At 36.5% G+C, this 16,532-nt stretch overlaps 3 protein-coding genes across 3 annotated transcripts; 1 reads left to right on the top strand and 2 right to left on the bottom strand.

The window, feature by feature from the left end:
- Window positions 1-1,384: 1,384 nt before the first annotated feature.
- On the top strand, window positions 1,385-7,804 carry LOC135694509 (transmembrane prolyl 4-hydroxylase). The gene is made up of 11 exons (XM_065213286.2): window positions 1,385-1,612; window positions 2,467-2,554; window positions 2,740-2,915; window positions 3,048-3,106; window positions 3,238-3,272; window positions 3,998-4,163; window positions 4,894-4,951; window positions 5,337-5,452; window positions 5,577-5,667; window positions 6,107-6,233; window positions 7,361-7,804. The coding sequence occupies exons 1-11, from the start codon at window positions 1,502-1,504 to the stop codon at window positions 7,522-7,524; spliced, it is 1,191 nt and encodes a 396-aa protein (XP_065069358.2). The 5' UTR covers window positions 1,385-1,501; the 3' UTR covers window positions 7,525-7,804.
- Window positions 7,805-7,890: 86 nt separating this feature from the next.
- Window positions 7,891-9,658, bottom strand: LOC135694510 (CD63 antigen-like). Its single transcript, XM_065213287.2, has one exon. The coding sequence runs from the start codon at window positions 8,716-8,718 to the stop codon at window positions 7,891-7,893; it is 828 nt and encodes a 275-aa protein (XP_065069359.1). The 5' UTR covers window positions 8,719-9,658.
- A 123-nt stretch (window positions 9,659-9,781) lies between these two features.
- On the bottom strand, window positions 9,782-16,488 carry LOC135694507 (uncharacterized). The gene is made up of 10 exons (XM_065213284.2): window positions 16,095-16,488; window positions 15,679-15,760; window positions 14,948-15,123; window positions 14,163-14,221; window positions 13,316-13,350; window positions 12,802-12,979; window positions 12,633-12,690; window positions 12,367-12,479; window positions 11,667-11,754; window positions 9,782-11,061 (listed from the first exon to the last, which is right to left on the bottom strand). Exons 1-10 carry the CDS (start codon window positions 16,356-16,358, stop codon window positions 10,039-10,041), a joined length of 2,076 nt encoding a protein of 691 aa, XP_065069356.2. The 5' UTR covers window positions 16,359-16,488; the 3' UTR covers window positions 9,782-10,038.
- Window positions 16,489-16,532: the final 44 nt, after the last annotated feature.

Below are 16,532 nucleotides of genomic sequence, written 5' to 3'. Positions count from 1 at the left end.
AACGTGAAGCAGCAAAATGGGGAGGTAGTAAGAAGCTGGCTTGTTTTCAGTCCTACAAAGGCTGCACACTATTGTTTGCCATGTAGGTTGTTTGGGCTGGGCACACTATTAATAATGGTTCAAAATCAAAATTGGCTCTCCTGATGGTTAGGGAGCGAACGACAGCTGGAAAAGATTGTGGGAAAAGATTAAGGATTTCGCCATAAGGAAAGCAAGAAAAGCAGTTTTTTAAACATTAAATTAACTCTGATTTTTAAACTGATTTGTTTTAATGATTTGTTTTATATAGTCACTAACTACATGTTCTGTTAAAGACCTTAAAATACAAATTCAAGTGTTTCAGGGGCGTTGATTTCGAAATTCATGCCTTTTACAGTCCATCTAACTGCATTGCTAAGGGCGTAACCCAAAAAAGGTTTTTGCAGCCTTCGATGGTGGGGCCCCATGACAGTCCCAGCCCTGGGGCCCGGCTCGTCTCTCGACGGCCCTGGTTATCATGTTAATGAAAGCAGCTGGATGCTGATGGCATATGCAGTTGCTTGAAAGTAATAAAACAAGGTGTCCCCCAGGAATCAACCCTAGGGCCCTTCCTGTTTAGAATATTAACTTAATCATTCTCACCATGAGTTATGTGAGGTTATGTTTACGTCAAAGTTTGAAAGTGACACTGCTTTTCTTCACTTCAAGAGGCAGGAACTTGAATTCTAAAAAGCAATATGAATTAAAAGAATGATAAGTGTTACAACTTGATGTGAAAAAAAACAAAAATCACAATACGTGCTTTAAAATAGCAAGAAGATAAACATTGCTGTGTGTTTTACTTGTCTAAAACGAAATCTCAAATGACACGTAAACATGATTTGCGAGGAGGAAAGTCAGAACATACATGCTCTTGCAGGGGTTTTTGAAGGCTTTAGGCATAAACTTCAAAAACATCTCGATTAGGTTGCTGCAATTAATATGTAACAAAATTTCGCAACCAGTACACTTTGAATACATCGACAAAACTTCTATATAAAAAGCAAAGTACATGTTACCTTGACGAAATATCATGATAGCTTGTTTATCTGCAATATTTAGATTTGAGAACGTCAGTAGGTTAGGCGAGATTTGCCATTGCAAATAAAAGAGCCTTAATTCCTAAAATAATTTCAAGGCAAATCTCAAATTTGCATGCAGCTATAGAACTTGTAAGTGTGTCTGTCGGAATGGGCTGGAAAAATAATGATAGTGTTTAGCAATGAAAGTTCAAGGTCAATTCACTGTAAAATAAAGGCATAAAACGAGATCGAGGCTTCCAAGACTAATAAGGAAAGGCCGGCAATACACGCTTCGAAATTATACTACGAACAAAGGTACATGCAGAAGAGATGAAGAATCTGAAATGTTTGTCAAAATCAGCAGGTTACATCAAAGATCAACAACAAATCGTAAATTTACATCTTGCTCTATCTTAAAATTATAGACGTAAGCTTAAGGATCTGCCGAAAAAAAGACAAGTATGAGACTGGATTTAACCGTTGCAGTGTTATTTTTAAACCAGCTGATTTTCTTTTGCTGCGGCATGCAAACATTTGAGAATTTTCGCTTGCCAAAAAGGGAGGGAGTTCAGGTTTGTAATATACTGTGCAATTTGCAGTTTTGTATTTCAAATTTGTTGCCACTTTGTAAGCAAAGTAAAAAAACTTTGTAATTTCTCCATTGCAATTGTAAACTATAATCTAAATTCTGGGAAAGGCATTGGATCAATATAAAATATTCTTTGGTTTACCCAAAACCTGCTTATTGGAGCATATAGCAGCTTTTTATTTCGTTCCCAAGTTTTCCAGCTATTGATTGATGTCTTGATTGATTGACGTGCTTTCGGGTTGAGAGCCACTACAGTAACAAATGACAAAAGAGATGTAGAGTCTGTCGTGAAATTGTGAATTATCAATGAGAATAATGGATAATAATGGAAACTATTGCTTAACTTAAGATGTTATTGCTATTCCCTTAAAACTGTCCGAAAAATCTAGGATTGTGGAATGGTATTCGAAAAATATTATGCCCGGTTTTGCTAAATTTGCGATGTTGGAAAGTCCATAATTGAATAACTTTGTTCCTTCATAAATTCATTTTCATTTAACATCCTTTTTCTAAACAATTATGATTAGATTCAGTTTAGCTTATTATCTAAATCATTTCGACTTTGGCCTAAACAAAAGAAAGGGAATGCTTGTAAGTGATATGTTCGTAGAATGCTACGATAAGGAAGTGATGGCAAGAAATTTCTGAAGAAGAAAGACAAGTTGGAAAATAAATTGAGATAAGTGAAGAAATATAGGAATGAATGAAATTGCTTCTTTACCTATGTTACTCCTATAATGCTACATGTATTTCCTCCAATATTTTACAATAAAAATATGAAAAGAGAAATTTTGCTTCCAATGGCTGATGAATCGTTTTTTTGCGATTTGTTCATAGGTTGGTTATTTCAACCATATCGAGCTTGTCACTTCGACAGGGAGAAAAGACACCATCATAACACGAAGCCTCAACCCGGCCATATTTGGTAAGGATATTTATAGTTTGAAAGAGGTTGTGAAACAAATTTTAGTCATGTTATAAATAGATACACAAAACAAATAGATAAATAACGATCTGTGCAGAGAGTTGATGATTGGAATCGCAGATGTATAGTTATTTTATTAACTTTTAATAGTAATGCTACTACGCTAGCCTCTTCTTTTCCCGCAGAAGTTCCCGCGTATTTCTCGCCAGAAGAATGCGAGTACCTGATAATGATGGCAAAGAACGCAGGATTGCAAAGGAGCCCATTGCAGCCTACAGGAGTCAGCATTCCAGACATTGCTACAGAAGAACTCTTTCATGAATGGGATGTTGACAAGGACGGGCTTTTGAGCCCCATTGAGGTAGCAAACCCTCAATAACAACAAGAATCGTTTCTAGCGCAAGATAGATTTCAAGCATCGTTACTTATTTTCCTGGATTTTGTTCAAAAAGAAACAATTCCAATTTTAATGTTCAAAAATGTTTTCTTGCAGTTTACCTACATCAAAGGCAAAGGAGATCTCTATCTGTCTGCAGCAGATGTATCAACGATGTATGCAGAGCTTTCGTTCTTTTCCAAACATCATTGCCTTCCTTTCAAGCTTCAAAGTCTTGCATATATAATCTTACTGAATTTGGAGTAGCTGGCTTCAAAATTCTTATATGAGTGTTTATCTGTTACAGGTTTCGAAAGTTGAGGCTTGATAAGGATAGTGATGGTGAGTTTGTCTTCTCATAAGTAAAAGTTTTCTTGTCAGAGAGTGTGTCATACTATTGCGGTCTGTTTGGGGGGAAAGATGGTCCCATGATTCAATATTATTTTCCCCCAATCACCACTCATAGTGGATTTGATTGGATCAAGATGACAGAGAACTTAGTATGTGGATGAAAACAACAATTTGGAATAGGAGAGTTGTTAGGCTATTGAAAATCGTATCGTAGAGCAAGATTGTTTGTTTAAAATGGTTTTGAAGGAGGGAATGAAACAGTTGTAGTTGAATTGAAAACTGCGTCACATCTCCTGAATATGTTCTGCATTATTCAGAAAATGTATGTTTTTTCCTTTCAATTTCTAATTAAAATTTACTACATAGTATCATATTGCGTGCCTCCCAACAATCATATGAACACCAGAGGTCTATGCTCCGTGACGACTCTCTAAGGTTTCTTTGATTTCGAAAAGGTTTTCGTTGCCTGGAGACAACTGAAGAGTTTGACAGTATTCGGCATGATACTCGGGTCACAGAATTCTGTGCTCGGGCTACAGCGGAGACCCTTCCTGTTCTAAGCACCAAATAGTTTATTTAAAGCTCTGAAGATGGGCATCAAATAGAGTAAAACAGACTGTTGAAGAGCAATCTTCAAGAGCAATCTGAATTTAAGTATGTATTTTGCTTCTGTTGACAAAATTCAGATCATTTCTGCCACTTTTTATCTATTACAGGGATGATTAATCTCGTCGAGTTTCTTCGACTTCCACTGGGAGACATGAAGGTGTATTTGTACAAATTGGGTCAAGAAAACCCGTTGATTCAAAGCAGAAACAGCAACCAAACATGGCTATGGCATTACGGCGCTTACAACGACCTGCTTGAAAGCTTCCATGAAAGGTATCAAATCAGCGGTGTAGAAACAGTTGAAAAGTGGGATACACGATCAAAAACGGGCATCGTTTTGCATCACTGAGACATGCAAAAATAAACCCTTGTCAGATTCATACAACCCTTTGCTAAAAAGCGTCAAGAAATTGCTCCTTGATAAAATAATAGAGGTTATATCCACCCACCCTCTTCCACAGAACCCCATGTTACTACACCACTGTATAAGATAATGAAATAATCTGGATTTCTTGCAGCTCAATTGAGTAATATTACCCTGGAACTTACAACATAATGAAACTTACTGTTTACCGATCTTCTATAAAATGCTTGATGACGAGCTGTACGCGCTTTTAGTGTATAAAAACTTTAATGGAACAGGACTGTTCTAAGTTGTAATTCCGAGTTTGATGCTTAATGCGATCACCAGGCAACGAAGAACCGTCCAGTTCTATACACCAGAAGCGTGAACTAACAAAACATATGGATTTTAAGAAATGACTGGGAATTCTCATTAGAATACCTATAAACAGTGCTAGGAGACATCTTTGAAATGTAGGAGAGTTGAGAAATAGCCTGTTTATGAAAAAGGTAATTGATTTTGTTCTGAAACGATATGATCATAATGATTGAAAATAATTGATGTTGAGGGGAATCAATCAACTTTGATAATAATTACCCTTATCATTAAAAATGATTGACATTATTTTTATCTAAATGATTCTCACACTATCGCTGGCAGGCTTTCAAGACTGACCTTAATCCCCCACGATGTAATCGAAATGAGCGAACCAATGCAGGTGAGTTCTTCATTAGCTGTTTATTGTTGCAACATGCTACGAGAAGTACGCAGTTAGGATTAGAATGTAATTGCAGGCTGGTTATCAAGCAAGGGCAAGGTTATGTTGATAAAGTATGCATCCATTGTGTGTCTCGAGCAGTACGATGTCAGAGCTACTTCGAATCTATATAAAACAATCTTAAAGAGAAATTCTCTTTTTTAACGAAAGCCCTTTGTAGCTGCTTTGCATTTGCAATCTAGCCAACTGGTTTCGTTGATTTCTGCTTTGTTCTGTTTTCACACGGAAAAGCATCAGTTTTCAAGCACCTCGCATGGATATTGTAGAAACTTGCTGCTGTAATCTGCTATGCTACCAATTCCTTACTGTTACCTCCGCTACTTAGATTGTCTCATACAATGGTGAGGGACATTTTCATTGCCACCACGATTCAGATGAAGTGGATGAGCGACCCTGCTGTACATACCAAAATCAAAAAGATGGAAAGTGTAGACTTTGCAGGTATCGTTCGCAAAACATTTCTTTCTCCTTTTTTTCAAACCTATTTCCTTTTAACTTATCTTTTTATTTAGATATCATCTCTTCATGGAAGCAATCCTTAAATTCCGACATTTTCTGTTTCTAGGTACATCACCGTAATGTTTTTTCTAAGCAATGTCACTGAAGGTGGTGAACTTGTTTTTCAAATCGCTGACAATGCAACATATTCAAAAGAGGTTCTTAAGTCTCTTTATATTTTTTCTATTATTCAACATTCAATAGATTATTTTACACGTGTTAGCAAGGCTTGCGAGTGTCAAAATCTTTGCATATTGTTCAACCAGTTCTTAGGAGTGCATATATTTATTAACAAAGGACATCCACAGCAAAATGGTAAATACACTTACTTTATTTACGCGAACAGTTGTGTTTGTGTGCGAAACAGTTTAACATCATTGATGTAACTATAGGAAGCTGTGCGGCAGCGCTTTTCCACCACAGATGTCTTAGCAACTGTTTGATTCGTTTGGTCAGGTTATAAAACATCGTCCAACAATGTTGGTACACCAATGTTTTTTGGATGTTTGATTCGTTTAACCAGGCTTTTGGTGAGTGGCAGTTATAGGCCACCACCACAAAAAGAAACTGATCACTATATTTCTTATAAATATATAGGACTGGGCACTAGAGGCGGTTGAAAAGTGCAACGTAGTGACAAACTGTGCCAAAGGAAATCTTGTGATTAGGCCAAAGCAAGGAACGGCGCTCATGTGGTACAACCATGATGTTGATTCTAAAACAGGTATGAGCATAAATTTTTCTTCCCTTGCCCTTCGTGCTAGATTGAATTGTTTAATAAAATCAAGCTTTAATCTATCTTATGTGCCCAAAACCTTTCTACCATCAAAAACTTTGTAGAATCAAGCGTTTTATTAGCACTTCTTTATTAGTTATGAGGCAATCACAGATTTAATATCAATATAAGATTGAAAGAAATAAAAATTGTCAAATGAAATGCAGCAGAAGTTATACTTAGCATGGGCTTTGCTACTGATCGAAAAGAGAAGGGACTTTGGCAGGGACTGCAGAAAGACTTCAATCGGGGAAAACAACTTTATTGTTGGGAAACACCTTCTACCGGATATGAGCTAAAATACCGTATTTACTCTAATATTCCCGCTTCTCTTTTATTCCCGCATCTCTATTAATCCCGCTTGTATTTCATAGATTGTAAGAATAATCCTGACTCCCGAGTAACCCCGCATGCGGGATTGAAACTTTTATTTGGCATTTGCTATTCTTTACACACTTTGTATGGGTTGAAAATCAAAAATTGAAACTTATGCTTGGAGTGAATGGGTTGAATCACATGATAATGTCATAGACGAGAGAGGGCAGATAGCTGTTTTATTTTGCAAGTTTATCAAACATCCAAGTCTCGCAGCATAAAAATACATTTGATTCTTTGACTAAGTACTACTGTCTATAAAGCACAATATCTGATCTGTCTTGTCTGTGAAAATAAATGCCCCACCCCCCATTTAATTTTAACCCCCAATACATTTTGAAATTGCATATTTTTTCTCTGATTTGCCACAATCATGTTTAAGAGACTTTTTTGTTCAAACGGTATCCTCAAACTAGACTTCAAGGCTTTAAAAAAATAATCCCGCCTCTCCAATATACCCGCCTCTAAAATAATCCCGCTTTTTTTGTTAGGTTGAAACACTAATCCTGCAGCGGGATTATTAGAGTAAATACGGTGCTAGTATATTGTCTCCATTTATCCATACTCATTATATCTTTAAAAAGCTAAAACGAAATAGTCATCTAGATAAATGTTTTCGACTTTTTTTGAACCACAGCAAACAAATTGCATTAGTTTAAATGACAATTATGCACAAAACAATACGTTAATTTTTCATTTAGGGATGCTTGGTGAATTGAATCCAATGTCGGTTCATGGAGGCTGCGAGGTGAGAAAAGGAGCAAAATGGATCGCAAACAACTGGATAAACATCATTGGACAAAGTGGGAGTGAGGAGTTCAAGTCAGGTTGGCTGAAGCAGAGACTAGATCATGATGAGCTTTGATAGACTTTGTTTAACTATTTACATTATTAATTCATTTGTACAAAACAAAAATGATATCTGATTATTTAAAGTTATTATTTGAAGTTATCATACTAACACTGGTATTGTGTTAGAAAGATCTTGTTTTGTATTGCGCTTGAGATTAATTTTTAGACGTTAATATCTAACTGTTATAAACAACTTCTTATGATAAACAGAATTTGCATCGAAAAATGTTGGACCTTTGAGATGAAAAGTCACAGCTCGTTTGCATAATTTACATCATTATGAACTTCTGAAAGTTGCTTGATTATTTAATTTGCTCCTTCCCTGGCAATAATTAGCACTTATTAATTTTGATAGGCCAAGGTTTTGGTATCTTTACCCTCAGACGAATTCCTTAGCCTTGTTTTTCAATCGACACATAAGGCAAGTTGAGAAGCCTATGCCAAGCATCTCAATCATGGCAATCCAGATTCCAAATCCGCTTATGATATGAAGGTTTTCTAATAAGTATTTTTTGACATGATTGTAACATCCATGTCGATAGATTTTCCTGGAATCTTTACTTAGATCGGTATTACAATTCTTTTCAGTAATCTTCCTGCAGCAGCTTCGGGGCACACTGTTTGTATTGTTCAGAGCCCAAGGAGTTTCAAACCAATCAGAAAACCTTTTGTTGCCGCAACAATTAAAATCTTTTTGAAGTTCATCAATAGATTTTGTGAGTCGAGTCCAGTCTTCGTGGCCGTATTTGTTAAGCGTCTTTTGGAAATCATTTTTGAGAGAATTCTCGATTCTTTCTCGATACACATAAGTTATTGTAATAGATACAACCTCGATTACAAGTATTACAAACAATAAACCAGAGTAACACCCGAGCATGCACATATTCTCAGTTTTTGCTCCACAGCACGCAAGAAACGAAACGAGAACCGTGATCACACCAATTGCAATGCAAAATGTAGGCCCATTGACGTAGTTGATGTTGCCAGACAAATGCGCGTAGTCCTTTGCTGCTTCGTCTTTTTGACCGTGAAGCCAGACTCCAATCCCCAAAATGGCAATTCCAGCCAGGCAAAATATCAAGTTGAAACAAAAAAACGTCACCTTGATACACTTAAAACCACATTCGCCAATGGTCGTGATAAGATCTGCAAGTCCTGACCTTTTGCCATCCTTCTCTGGATAATCACTATAATTCTTCTCGGCCATGATTTGAGAAGAAATTCTTAACACTCGTGAATATATCTGCTGTTTAAATCATTTCCATAAAGCCACTCGTTTCAAATGCAAAATGTAAGTAACTGAACAACGATGTACGCTCTTTGCAGTAATTTTTTCATTCAATACAAATGTTGCATTTCTGTGCACAATTCTTCATTAATGTAAACTCAAAAATGAGTTGGTTAGTGAATCGAAAGTCTTTTCCAACATTAAAACAAGAAAAGGCATTTCTTTCGCTAAAAGTTCTACAAAAATCATAACAGTAAGCATTGTTTACTCGCGACCTGTGATCTTGCTGATTCTAAACCTGCTAATTAACAAATTCTGCTGGTCTGTATATTACCTCTAGCCTCTGTAACAAAGCACTACCAGCAAATCAAATTATGCTTCACTAGTTTCAAGAACTGACACCATGCTGTTTAGAATAAGGAGCATTTGTTGCCGTTGTTGCCTCCAGCTCGTGAAAGCGAGGTCCTATAGCCCTCAGTAGAGCCTCGATTACTCAGACGAATAGAAATAGTAGGGGGAAATCTACTGGCTGTTTGAAAGTGTAAATTTTGTACAACATGTGCTGTTAGAATGTCCTTGGAGAAGCAATAGACAATTTACAACTGGGTGTATATATTTCATAGCGTAGTGCTTCGATCTATGTTCTGATGCTTTATACTTGGAAGACTGTTACACGTAAAGCTTTAGTATGACTCAAAATACTTGTTTTTTCAAAGCTATTTTCAAGTTTTGTACAACAAAAGAGTGTTTCAATAGTTGATTGCATCTTTTAGTTGCTCTAACAACCAAGTGCAGCAAACGTTGGCTCAAAGAACGACAACATTTAAGGGAATCAACAACCTCAACGAATAAAAGGAAAAAACCAGGTTGGTAACCAATCGAGCACGCATAAAAAAAATACGTTTTTGGCTAAAAGTACCAGTATTTCTGAAACAGGATGGTCATACTCTGTGTAAAGCCACTGGAAACATTACTATGGTCTCTGTTTTTCCACATTATTCTATTGCGTGCAGAAGGGCTTGTCAAAAAAAGAAATACAACATAACAAAGACAAAAGTGTAAAAACAGATTCTGTTAGTATGATACAAATTAATTACAAGAAACAAGCTTCGAATTGGCGGCTTTTATACAGATTTACATTCTCAGTTTTTACTGCGCTTAAGTCTTCATTGAACCATTGCAATCATCGTTTAGATTCAGATTTTTAAATTTAAAAACATTTGCGCATTTGAATTTATGAGAAAGACATTCCGCGTGAGCATGCTGTCTAATATTTAGGAAAGATTCGATTTTGTGACGTTACATCGGGCCAATGGGATTCACCATGATTGGTATGCACGCTAATTGTAATCTCTCGTGCAATGATCGTGCGATTATTTCAAGTTCATCGCGACTTAGTTCATCAATAAGCATCAGAATCGATACTACCACTTTATTCTCAACAATCTTCCCTGATGGTGTTACAAACGGCAAAGTGTCCTCTACCCGAGGACCAACAGGAGCCTCGTTTTTGCTGATAGACTGGCCTCTCATTGGTGGCCCTAGAGGACCTTCTCCTTTCTCAGGCGATCGATTCCTGTTGACCTTTTTACTTTCTTTATTTACATCTTTCTTATCTGACTTATTACTAATCATCTTGCTTTCATGAATTGCACTTCGTTCTTTTTCGATCTTTTGTTTCTCAGATGTTTTTTGCAAACTCTCTTTAATGTCATTTGAACTAGAATGCTTGCCCTTAGAAGCGGCAAGCTTTGGCTCATTTTCTTTGCTTTGTAACTTGTCATTTTTTAATGTAGTTTCTGGTGCACCTTCTTTTGCAGTCGAAGCAGCGTTAATATTTGGCAGAGGCAATGATGGATTGCCTGAATCTGCTTGCGAAGAAGAATCTTTTACAGACCCATCAGTATCGTTCGCAATTTTTGACTTTTCAACAGCAGTCTCGTTTTCATCAACAACAGTAAGTTTAGCGTCATGGGAGTAAGGCTCCCCTTCAATAAAATCGTCATTTCGCATCAATTCAATCAAATCCTTCCTTTTGTTGTTCGATGAAAGCCAATTAGTCCCTATTCTCCATGGCCTGAGCTCATTGACCCCGTCACCTAAAATATTAACCCATGTTGTTGCGACCCACTTGTCACCATTTTGCACGGAGTTAGCGCCGTAAAAAGACATAGGGTCCAGCGTAGACATCCATCCGGTGCCTCTACCTATATAATGGTTGTACCACATAATTGCTGTCCCTTTCTTGGGCTTTATAACCAAATTGGACAATGATGGGTTGGGAGCCTTGGAACAAATCTTAGTTGTATCAGCATGAAGGTTCTAAAACAGGAAGATTGGCATTAGAGGTTTGTTGTTATTAAATGGCCTAGAAGGCCAACCAGTGCTGTTCATATATCCACAAGCCTATAGACAGAGGGGCAAAAATATAAGAAAAGGATGGTTATGCAAAATGCAAAAGCGCTGTGTTGCCGAAATCTGCATTCTGTGAATTGACACCAGACTCATTGCAGCCAAAGGCAAACAAAGTAAAATTTTGTTATTTAAGTATTTGAGTTTGGATAGTTGAAATAAGATATGGCCGAAACCAAGTTGCTGAAAGAAAAAAAAATAAAGTTATGCAGTGAGCTGAAAACCAACCGTCATCAAAATGACGTTGTCAACCTTCTATGCTGGGGGAGGGAAGAGGGATTCTAAAAAGACGTTTCCTAATCGAGATACTCTGAGACTTTATCTTTCAACATTTCAAAGAAACATTGCAGGAAGCAGCTTCAAAAGACATGTAATGACAGTGTGAAGGGCCATAAATCATAATCTAAAATATTTTTGGTAACTGTAAAAAAAGCATTTTTCATTATTTTGTTTCAATCAATTTGATCTGACAAAGAAAGGTCATTATGCAGAGTCTAACTGAAAGACAAACTTACGTCCCACAAAAACGTTTTGTTGTTTGCCAAAGGAAACAGCAGCTCACCATCTTCAGCGTCGTTGAGAAAGTACATCACAGAAACAAACCTCAAAACAAATTAATAACTGTGGCATTAAACTCATAAAGGTACAAATGAAACATGTAGTTCTTATCATGTTCTCTAGTTTATCAACACTTTATCAGTTCTTATCTTGTACATCACTTGTCATTGTTTGTATGCTTCTATGTTGCACTCCTTGAGCAGGTGCATAACATTCAATCTGTCTCTACTGATGCGTTCACCAATGTTCGCAGTTTTTTTAAATGTGAGACATTCCTGGTGATGCGTTTTCTGCAGTTATCATTGTACCCTTTTTGGAGATTACAGCATATAAAGTTTTTTCAAATTTTGAGGAGAACTTGTTTTTATCATATTCTCTAGTTATAGAGTAATCGAGAAGAAAGTGCGACTGGCTCATTGCAATCAAACATGAAAATAACATCTTACAAGAAAGAACCGAGATTATATAGATTGCCCCACAGGGAGTCCATAGTTATTATTTACAATATGACAATTCTCTATTCAGAGTATCTTCAATGGAACCTCTACCCTTAGAAGTACGATGTGCCACTGAAGGTTGCGAAATGCCTGTGTCGAGGAATTAGTGAGTGTAAAGACTGAATTGCTCTAATGGACGACAAGGCATAAAAATGGATACCTGCAAGCTCGGCAGTGTGACGTGGAGCCGTAGACACAGCAAGGGATCTCGGGAACGAATGGATCAGAGTCATGACGACATTCTGTGAAGGAGCCATTCTTGAATCGTGTCACCTGAACAGAGCAAAGACAATTTAGAAACGTTAAGCTCTGAATGCGAAAAAGACGATACAAAAGTGCATTTAAAGAAATGCTTGCGAATACTTGAACATTGCAATAGTATTATGACAAAGCAAAAAGATCGCTTCTGAAGATAGAGGGCCTAACCTGCAGTGGCTCACTCTCTTCGATCAATTCCTTTGGAATCCTCGTCAAATTTGACAGCCTGTGTGAAAAGAAAGAAGAATTTTATTGAGATGATCAATATAAAAAACAAGGAAGAAAGAAGCGGAATTGAAGAAGATATTTTTCTTGTTAGAAGTCTTCGATAGAATACCTTTGATGATAATTTTGAAAAACGTCATCAAAGACAAGCAGTCCGTCTTCGTCATGCCACATCCAGGTTTGCTCAGTTTGATTGACAGCTGCCATCGCTTTCATTTCACTCAAGCCTTGCAAGTAATCTCTGAACTTTATGAATGAAACTCTTGCCAACTCACCATAGCTCACGTGACCTTTTATCAAAAAATAAAGTTATCACTTCAATTCACCACAATTTGTGGCCTGAAATATCCATATACTTTAAAAGGTAAAAGAAAGTGAAATAATCAATTAATAAAAGATAGGTTCTATCATTATCTCAGAAGATTCTTTGCCCAAGCAACGTTAACATGAAGTTTCATTGCCAAAGTAAACATACAGAATCTACGATAAACCACAGAACATTTATACTTCCAACAGATTTTTATTAAGTTATTTGTAACATAAAGAATCTTAAAATAATACGAGTCGAGAAGTTGATCCACTCCTTAGCAAAGTAGTCCAACCCACAATTGAAAGCAAAGATTTACCTTTATCGCCTGCCTTGATTCCCAGCGTAGCATACCTGATAAGCAGTAAAATAAACATATAAACATTAGAACAAACAGCAAAACTTTAAATGAATTTTATTTAATTTGGATTATAATGTTTTTGTTTGAGTGTTAATCAATGTACTAGTCAAAAATACACATTTTGCAGATTCTTTCAGACTCCTGCAGTATTTAGCGATTAAGATTTAGTGAAGAATCATGAAATATAACTGATCTTTATCAAAAATCTTTACAATTTCAAAGTGTGTGTAGCATTTCCTTATTAGTAAGCTGCAAGTTAATCAACGCAACAAATCTCGTCCAACTCAATGCTTTCGTGTTCATATATTTATTATAAGACAATGTTTTGTGGCACAAAAATTTAAAATGGCTTTGAAAAAAGCTAACATTTTGAAGCATACTTAAGCGTGAAACTCCTTTGATAATATTTTCGTTTATGCAAGCAGAATTGATTTTGCAACCAAAACAGTCACGTGCTTGCGTTTCTGATTAAGCTATTTTGATTCGCAACTGGGTACAAATTCTTCCTAGTTTAGAATATTCGACCCTTGTATAACGCTTTTTCTGTAAAAAGTTTCAGAGGGAAACCTGATATGTTTAAGAATTCTGTCATATCATATTGTTGGTAGTACATATTATATTCCTTGTCTGTTTTCAATTCTTGCAATTTTCCATAGCAACGTGAGGCTTAGGCATGAAATCTATGCCTTTCTCCCCGTGAGATAAGCGAACAACATGTCCGAAGAGAGGTCATTGACAGTTGAAAAGCAACCGAAAGAAGGTCACCCATTGCAGCACTAAAGCCGATTGATTCGTAACTTCATACATTTTCAAAATCTGTTCTTCATCAAGCAGTAAATGTTGAATTTCTTTTATCCTTGAAATCTGTAAAACAATGAAAAAGCTTCAAACCTCAAAGATCAATCTTTTTAGCAATAGTTATACAAGTTGGTCAGAGAGTCTTAAAAAGCCCTGTTACGTTCTACTCATAACTAGGTTAAAGTGTACAAGAATCTATTTACGTGTTTAGGTCAATCATTTGCCCGTTAACGTTGCTTTTTCAACGCATTCGAAAGCTTCGGTTTCAATTTGAAGCTGTCAAATGTAAGTTTATTATTAAACTCTTCAACTCTGACTTGAAAAAAGATTTCAAACCACGAAACATTAGCTACAGCTTGCAAATTTACTTGCAAGCCACAGCAAACCACATGTCATGGAATCAGAAGAATGCTTTAAAACTGAAAGTCTGTTTGGTGAAATCTTTGGATAATCTTTAAGCAAGGTAAAAGGAAAGCTGTTGATTTAATTTGTTACTAAGGTAGTTATTTCTTTATTGTTTTTATGAAGTTGCAAGCGAAGCTGTGGTGCTGAGCAGCGTAATCAGGACAAGTCAGCCAAAAGAAAAATGGCATTTGTCTTCCTAGTTTAGTCCTTATCATTATCATTCAAATTATCATTTCCACATGGTGCTCAATCCTTGTTTAGCTACCAATTTTAAGAATAAATATTTTAGAAACCCTCTGCAACCCAACCCTCTGCCATTTAGAAAGAAATTCCCGTTTAAAGAAATTTTGTACTTTACAGTTGTCAACACTTTTTTAAATAAATTACCTCAGTAAATGACAAAGATCCATCTAGATCCTCATCCCAATTGTCGAAAAGAGAATGATTGTTTTCTGCAGAGAAGTTGATATCCTTGGCAACTGGCGGTGATTGTTTCATTCCCTTTTCTTTTGCAAGATATATCAGTGCCTCACATTCATCTGAACTTAGAAAGTCTTTTATTTCTAAAATATAACATCACTGGTACTCAAAGGAGTTTCACAAAAAGGTCGTCCTTAAGATTAGCAATAAGACAAGATAGGTCAATGCGATAAATCAAAATGGTTCAGTTTATGATGGTATTAAGCTTCATGTCGGAGGTCCATCAACGGAACATTACAATGAATAGTAAATAAGTGGTCTATTTGGCATTCAAAAGGGACAGCAATGGTATTTATAAGCAAAATTGGCGAAATGCCCTAAATTGCCACTAATGGTTCGGACAGCTAGCCTTGTCAAAAGAACTGTACATCTGCAACAAAGTAGGTCCTCAAATGCCGTTAGATATGGGTTTGATATGAGCATTTGAGGTATCCATAGTCATACGCAAATGTTCATCAAATATTTAATAGCACCCAACCAAAAGGAAACAAAGCAGAAAGATTTGATCGATAAAAAATTTTTAAAACATAGACTACATTTTCAAAACTGATACAAATTTGAAAAAAAACAAAGAATTGAAAGGAATTAAAAGAATCGAAACGGAGATGATTGGATTAAGAGTCGAGTGAACAACATACCAAACACTGGAGGGTGAACTGAGAGTGTTTTCATTTCATGAGATCTGGTGTCTGTGATATCGATGTTTCTTACGTAGCCAGTCTAAAACAAGAACATCATACTTATATGCAGCCCATCAAAATACTAAAGAAAAAGTATTTACATGTGTGCTACTTTAAAAGACCTGGACTGGTTTTTGTTAATACAACATTTTAGTTGACGGCCCCTGGAATAATTTTGCTTTGGCAAAGCCAGTTATACGCTTGGATTCACAATATCATAGGCCAGCTTTCCGGTACGTGCATTTTTCACAGAGATGATCAATGTTAGTTTTTCAATGATCTGTGCGGTATGGTAGACGGTTTATGATAGATGTTAATGAGTCTTTCGCCAAGAGGGAATAAAGAAGCAAAACAAAGATGGCCGTTCTCCTTACGCGCACTGGATTAATTTTTGGCAGCTCGAGGTGTATCTTCTGAAATCGTGGGCCAAATTGAACTTTATTGCTTTTCATAGAATGTGCAGCATCAAAGGTTTTACTGCACTGCCCATCTGCGTCTCCAGCAAGACATTTCGTTTTTGGGATTGAACCAAACATTTGCTGAACTGTCATTCCATCATTTCCTGCTTCTGCCGGTTCAACTTTTTCTGATTTGAAGATGATCAATATTAGAGAAAGCAACAAAATCTTGACTTCCATGCTTTCCTCGCAGCTCTCTCCTCTCCTCTAGACAGATTATAATGAGCGATGCAGTTTCAAGCCGCACAGACGGAGCTTCATGATTTCATACCTTAATCGAATATGCATGGAGAAAACATTGTGTTTCTATTGCGCTCAATGGTTGCCCGTAAACAGGTATACGGTCAAATGATC

This window comes from Rhopilema esculentum, chromosome 8 (genome assembly GCF_057945365.1).
Source record: "Rhopilema esculentum isolate cy_ngs chromosome 8, ASM5794536v1, whole genome shotgun sequence".
NCBI lineage: Eukaryota > Metazoa > Cnidaria > Scyphozoa > Rhizostomeae > Rhizostomatidae > Rhopilema > Rhopilema esculentum.
Note: the sequence above shows the minus strand (reverse complement) of the source record. Positions and strands in the feature narration are given on the sequence as shown.

Coding starts and splice junctions, on each gene's coding strand:
- LOC135694509 (XM_065213286.2), top strand. CDS start 1,502: ATGAGACTGGATTTAACCGTTGCAGTGTTATTTTTAAACCAGCTGATT. Junction 1,613..2,466: donor CAAAAAGGGAGGGAGTTCAG/GTTTGTAATATA, acceptor ATTTGTTCATAG/GTTGGTTATTTCAACCATAT. Junction 3,273..3,997: donor GCTTGATAAGGATAGTGATG/GTGAGTTTGTCT, acceptor TATCTATTACAG/GGATGATTAATCTCGTCGAG.
- LOC135694510 (XM_065213287.2), bottom strand. CDS start 8,718: ATGGCCGAGAAGAATTATAGTGATTATCCAGAGAAGGATGGCAAAAGG.
- LOC135694507 (XM_065213284.2), bottom strand. CDS start 16,358: ATGGAAGTCAAGATTTTGTTGCTTTCTCTAATATTGATCATCTTCAAA. Junction 12,980..13,315: donor AATCAAGGCAGGCGATAAAG/GTAAATCTTTGC, acceptor TTTTGATAAAAG/GTCACGTGAGCTATGGTGAG. Junction 11,062..11,666: donor ACAAAACGTTTTTGTGGGAC/GTAAGTTTGTCT, acceptor TTCCTGTTTTAG/AACCTTCATGCTGATACAAC.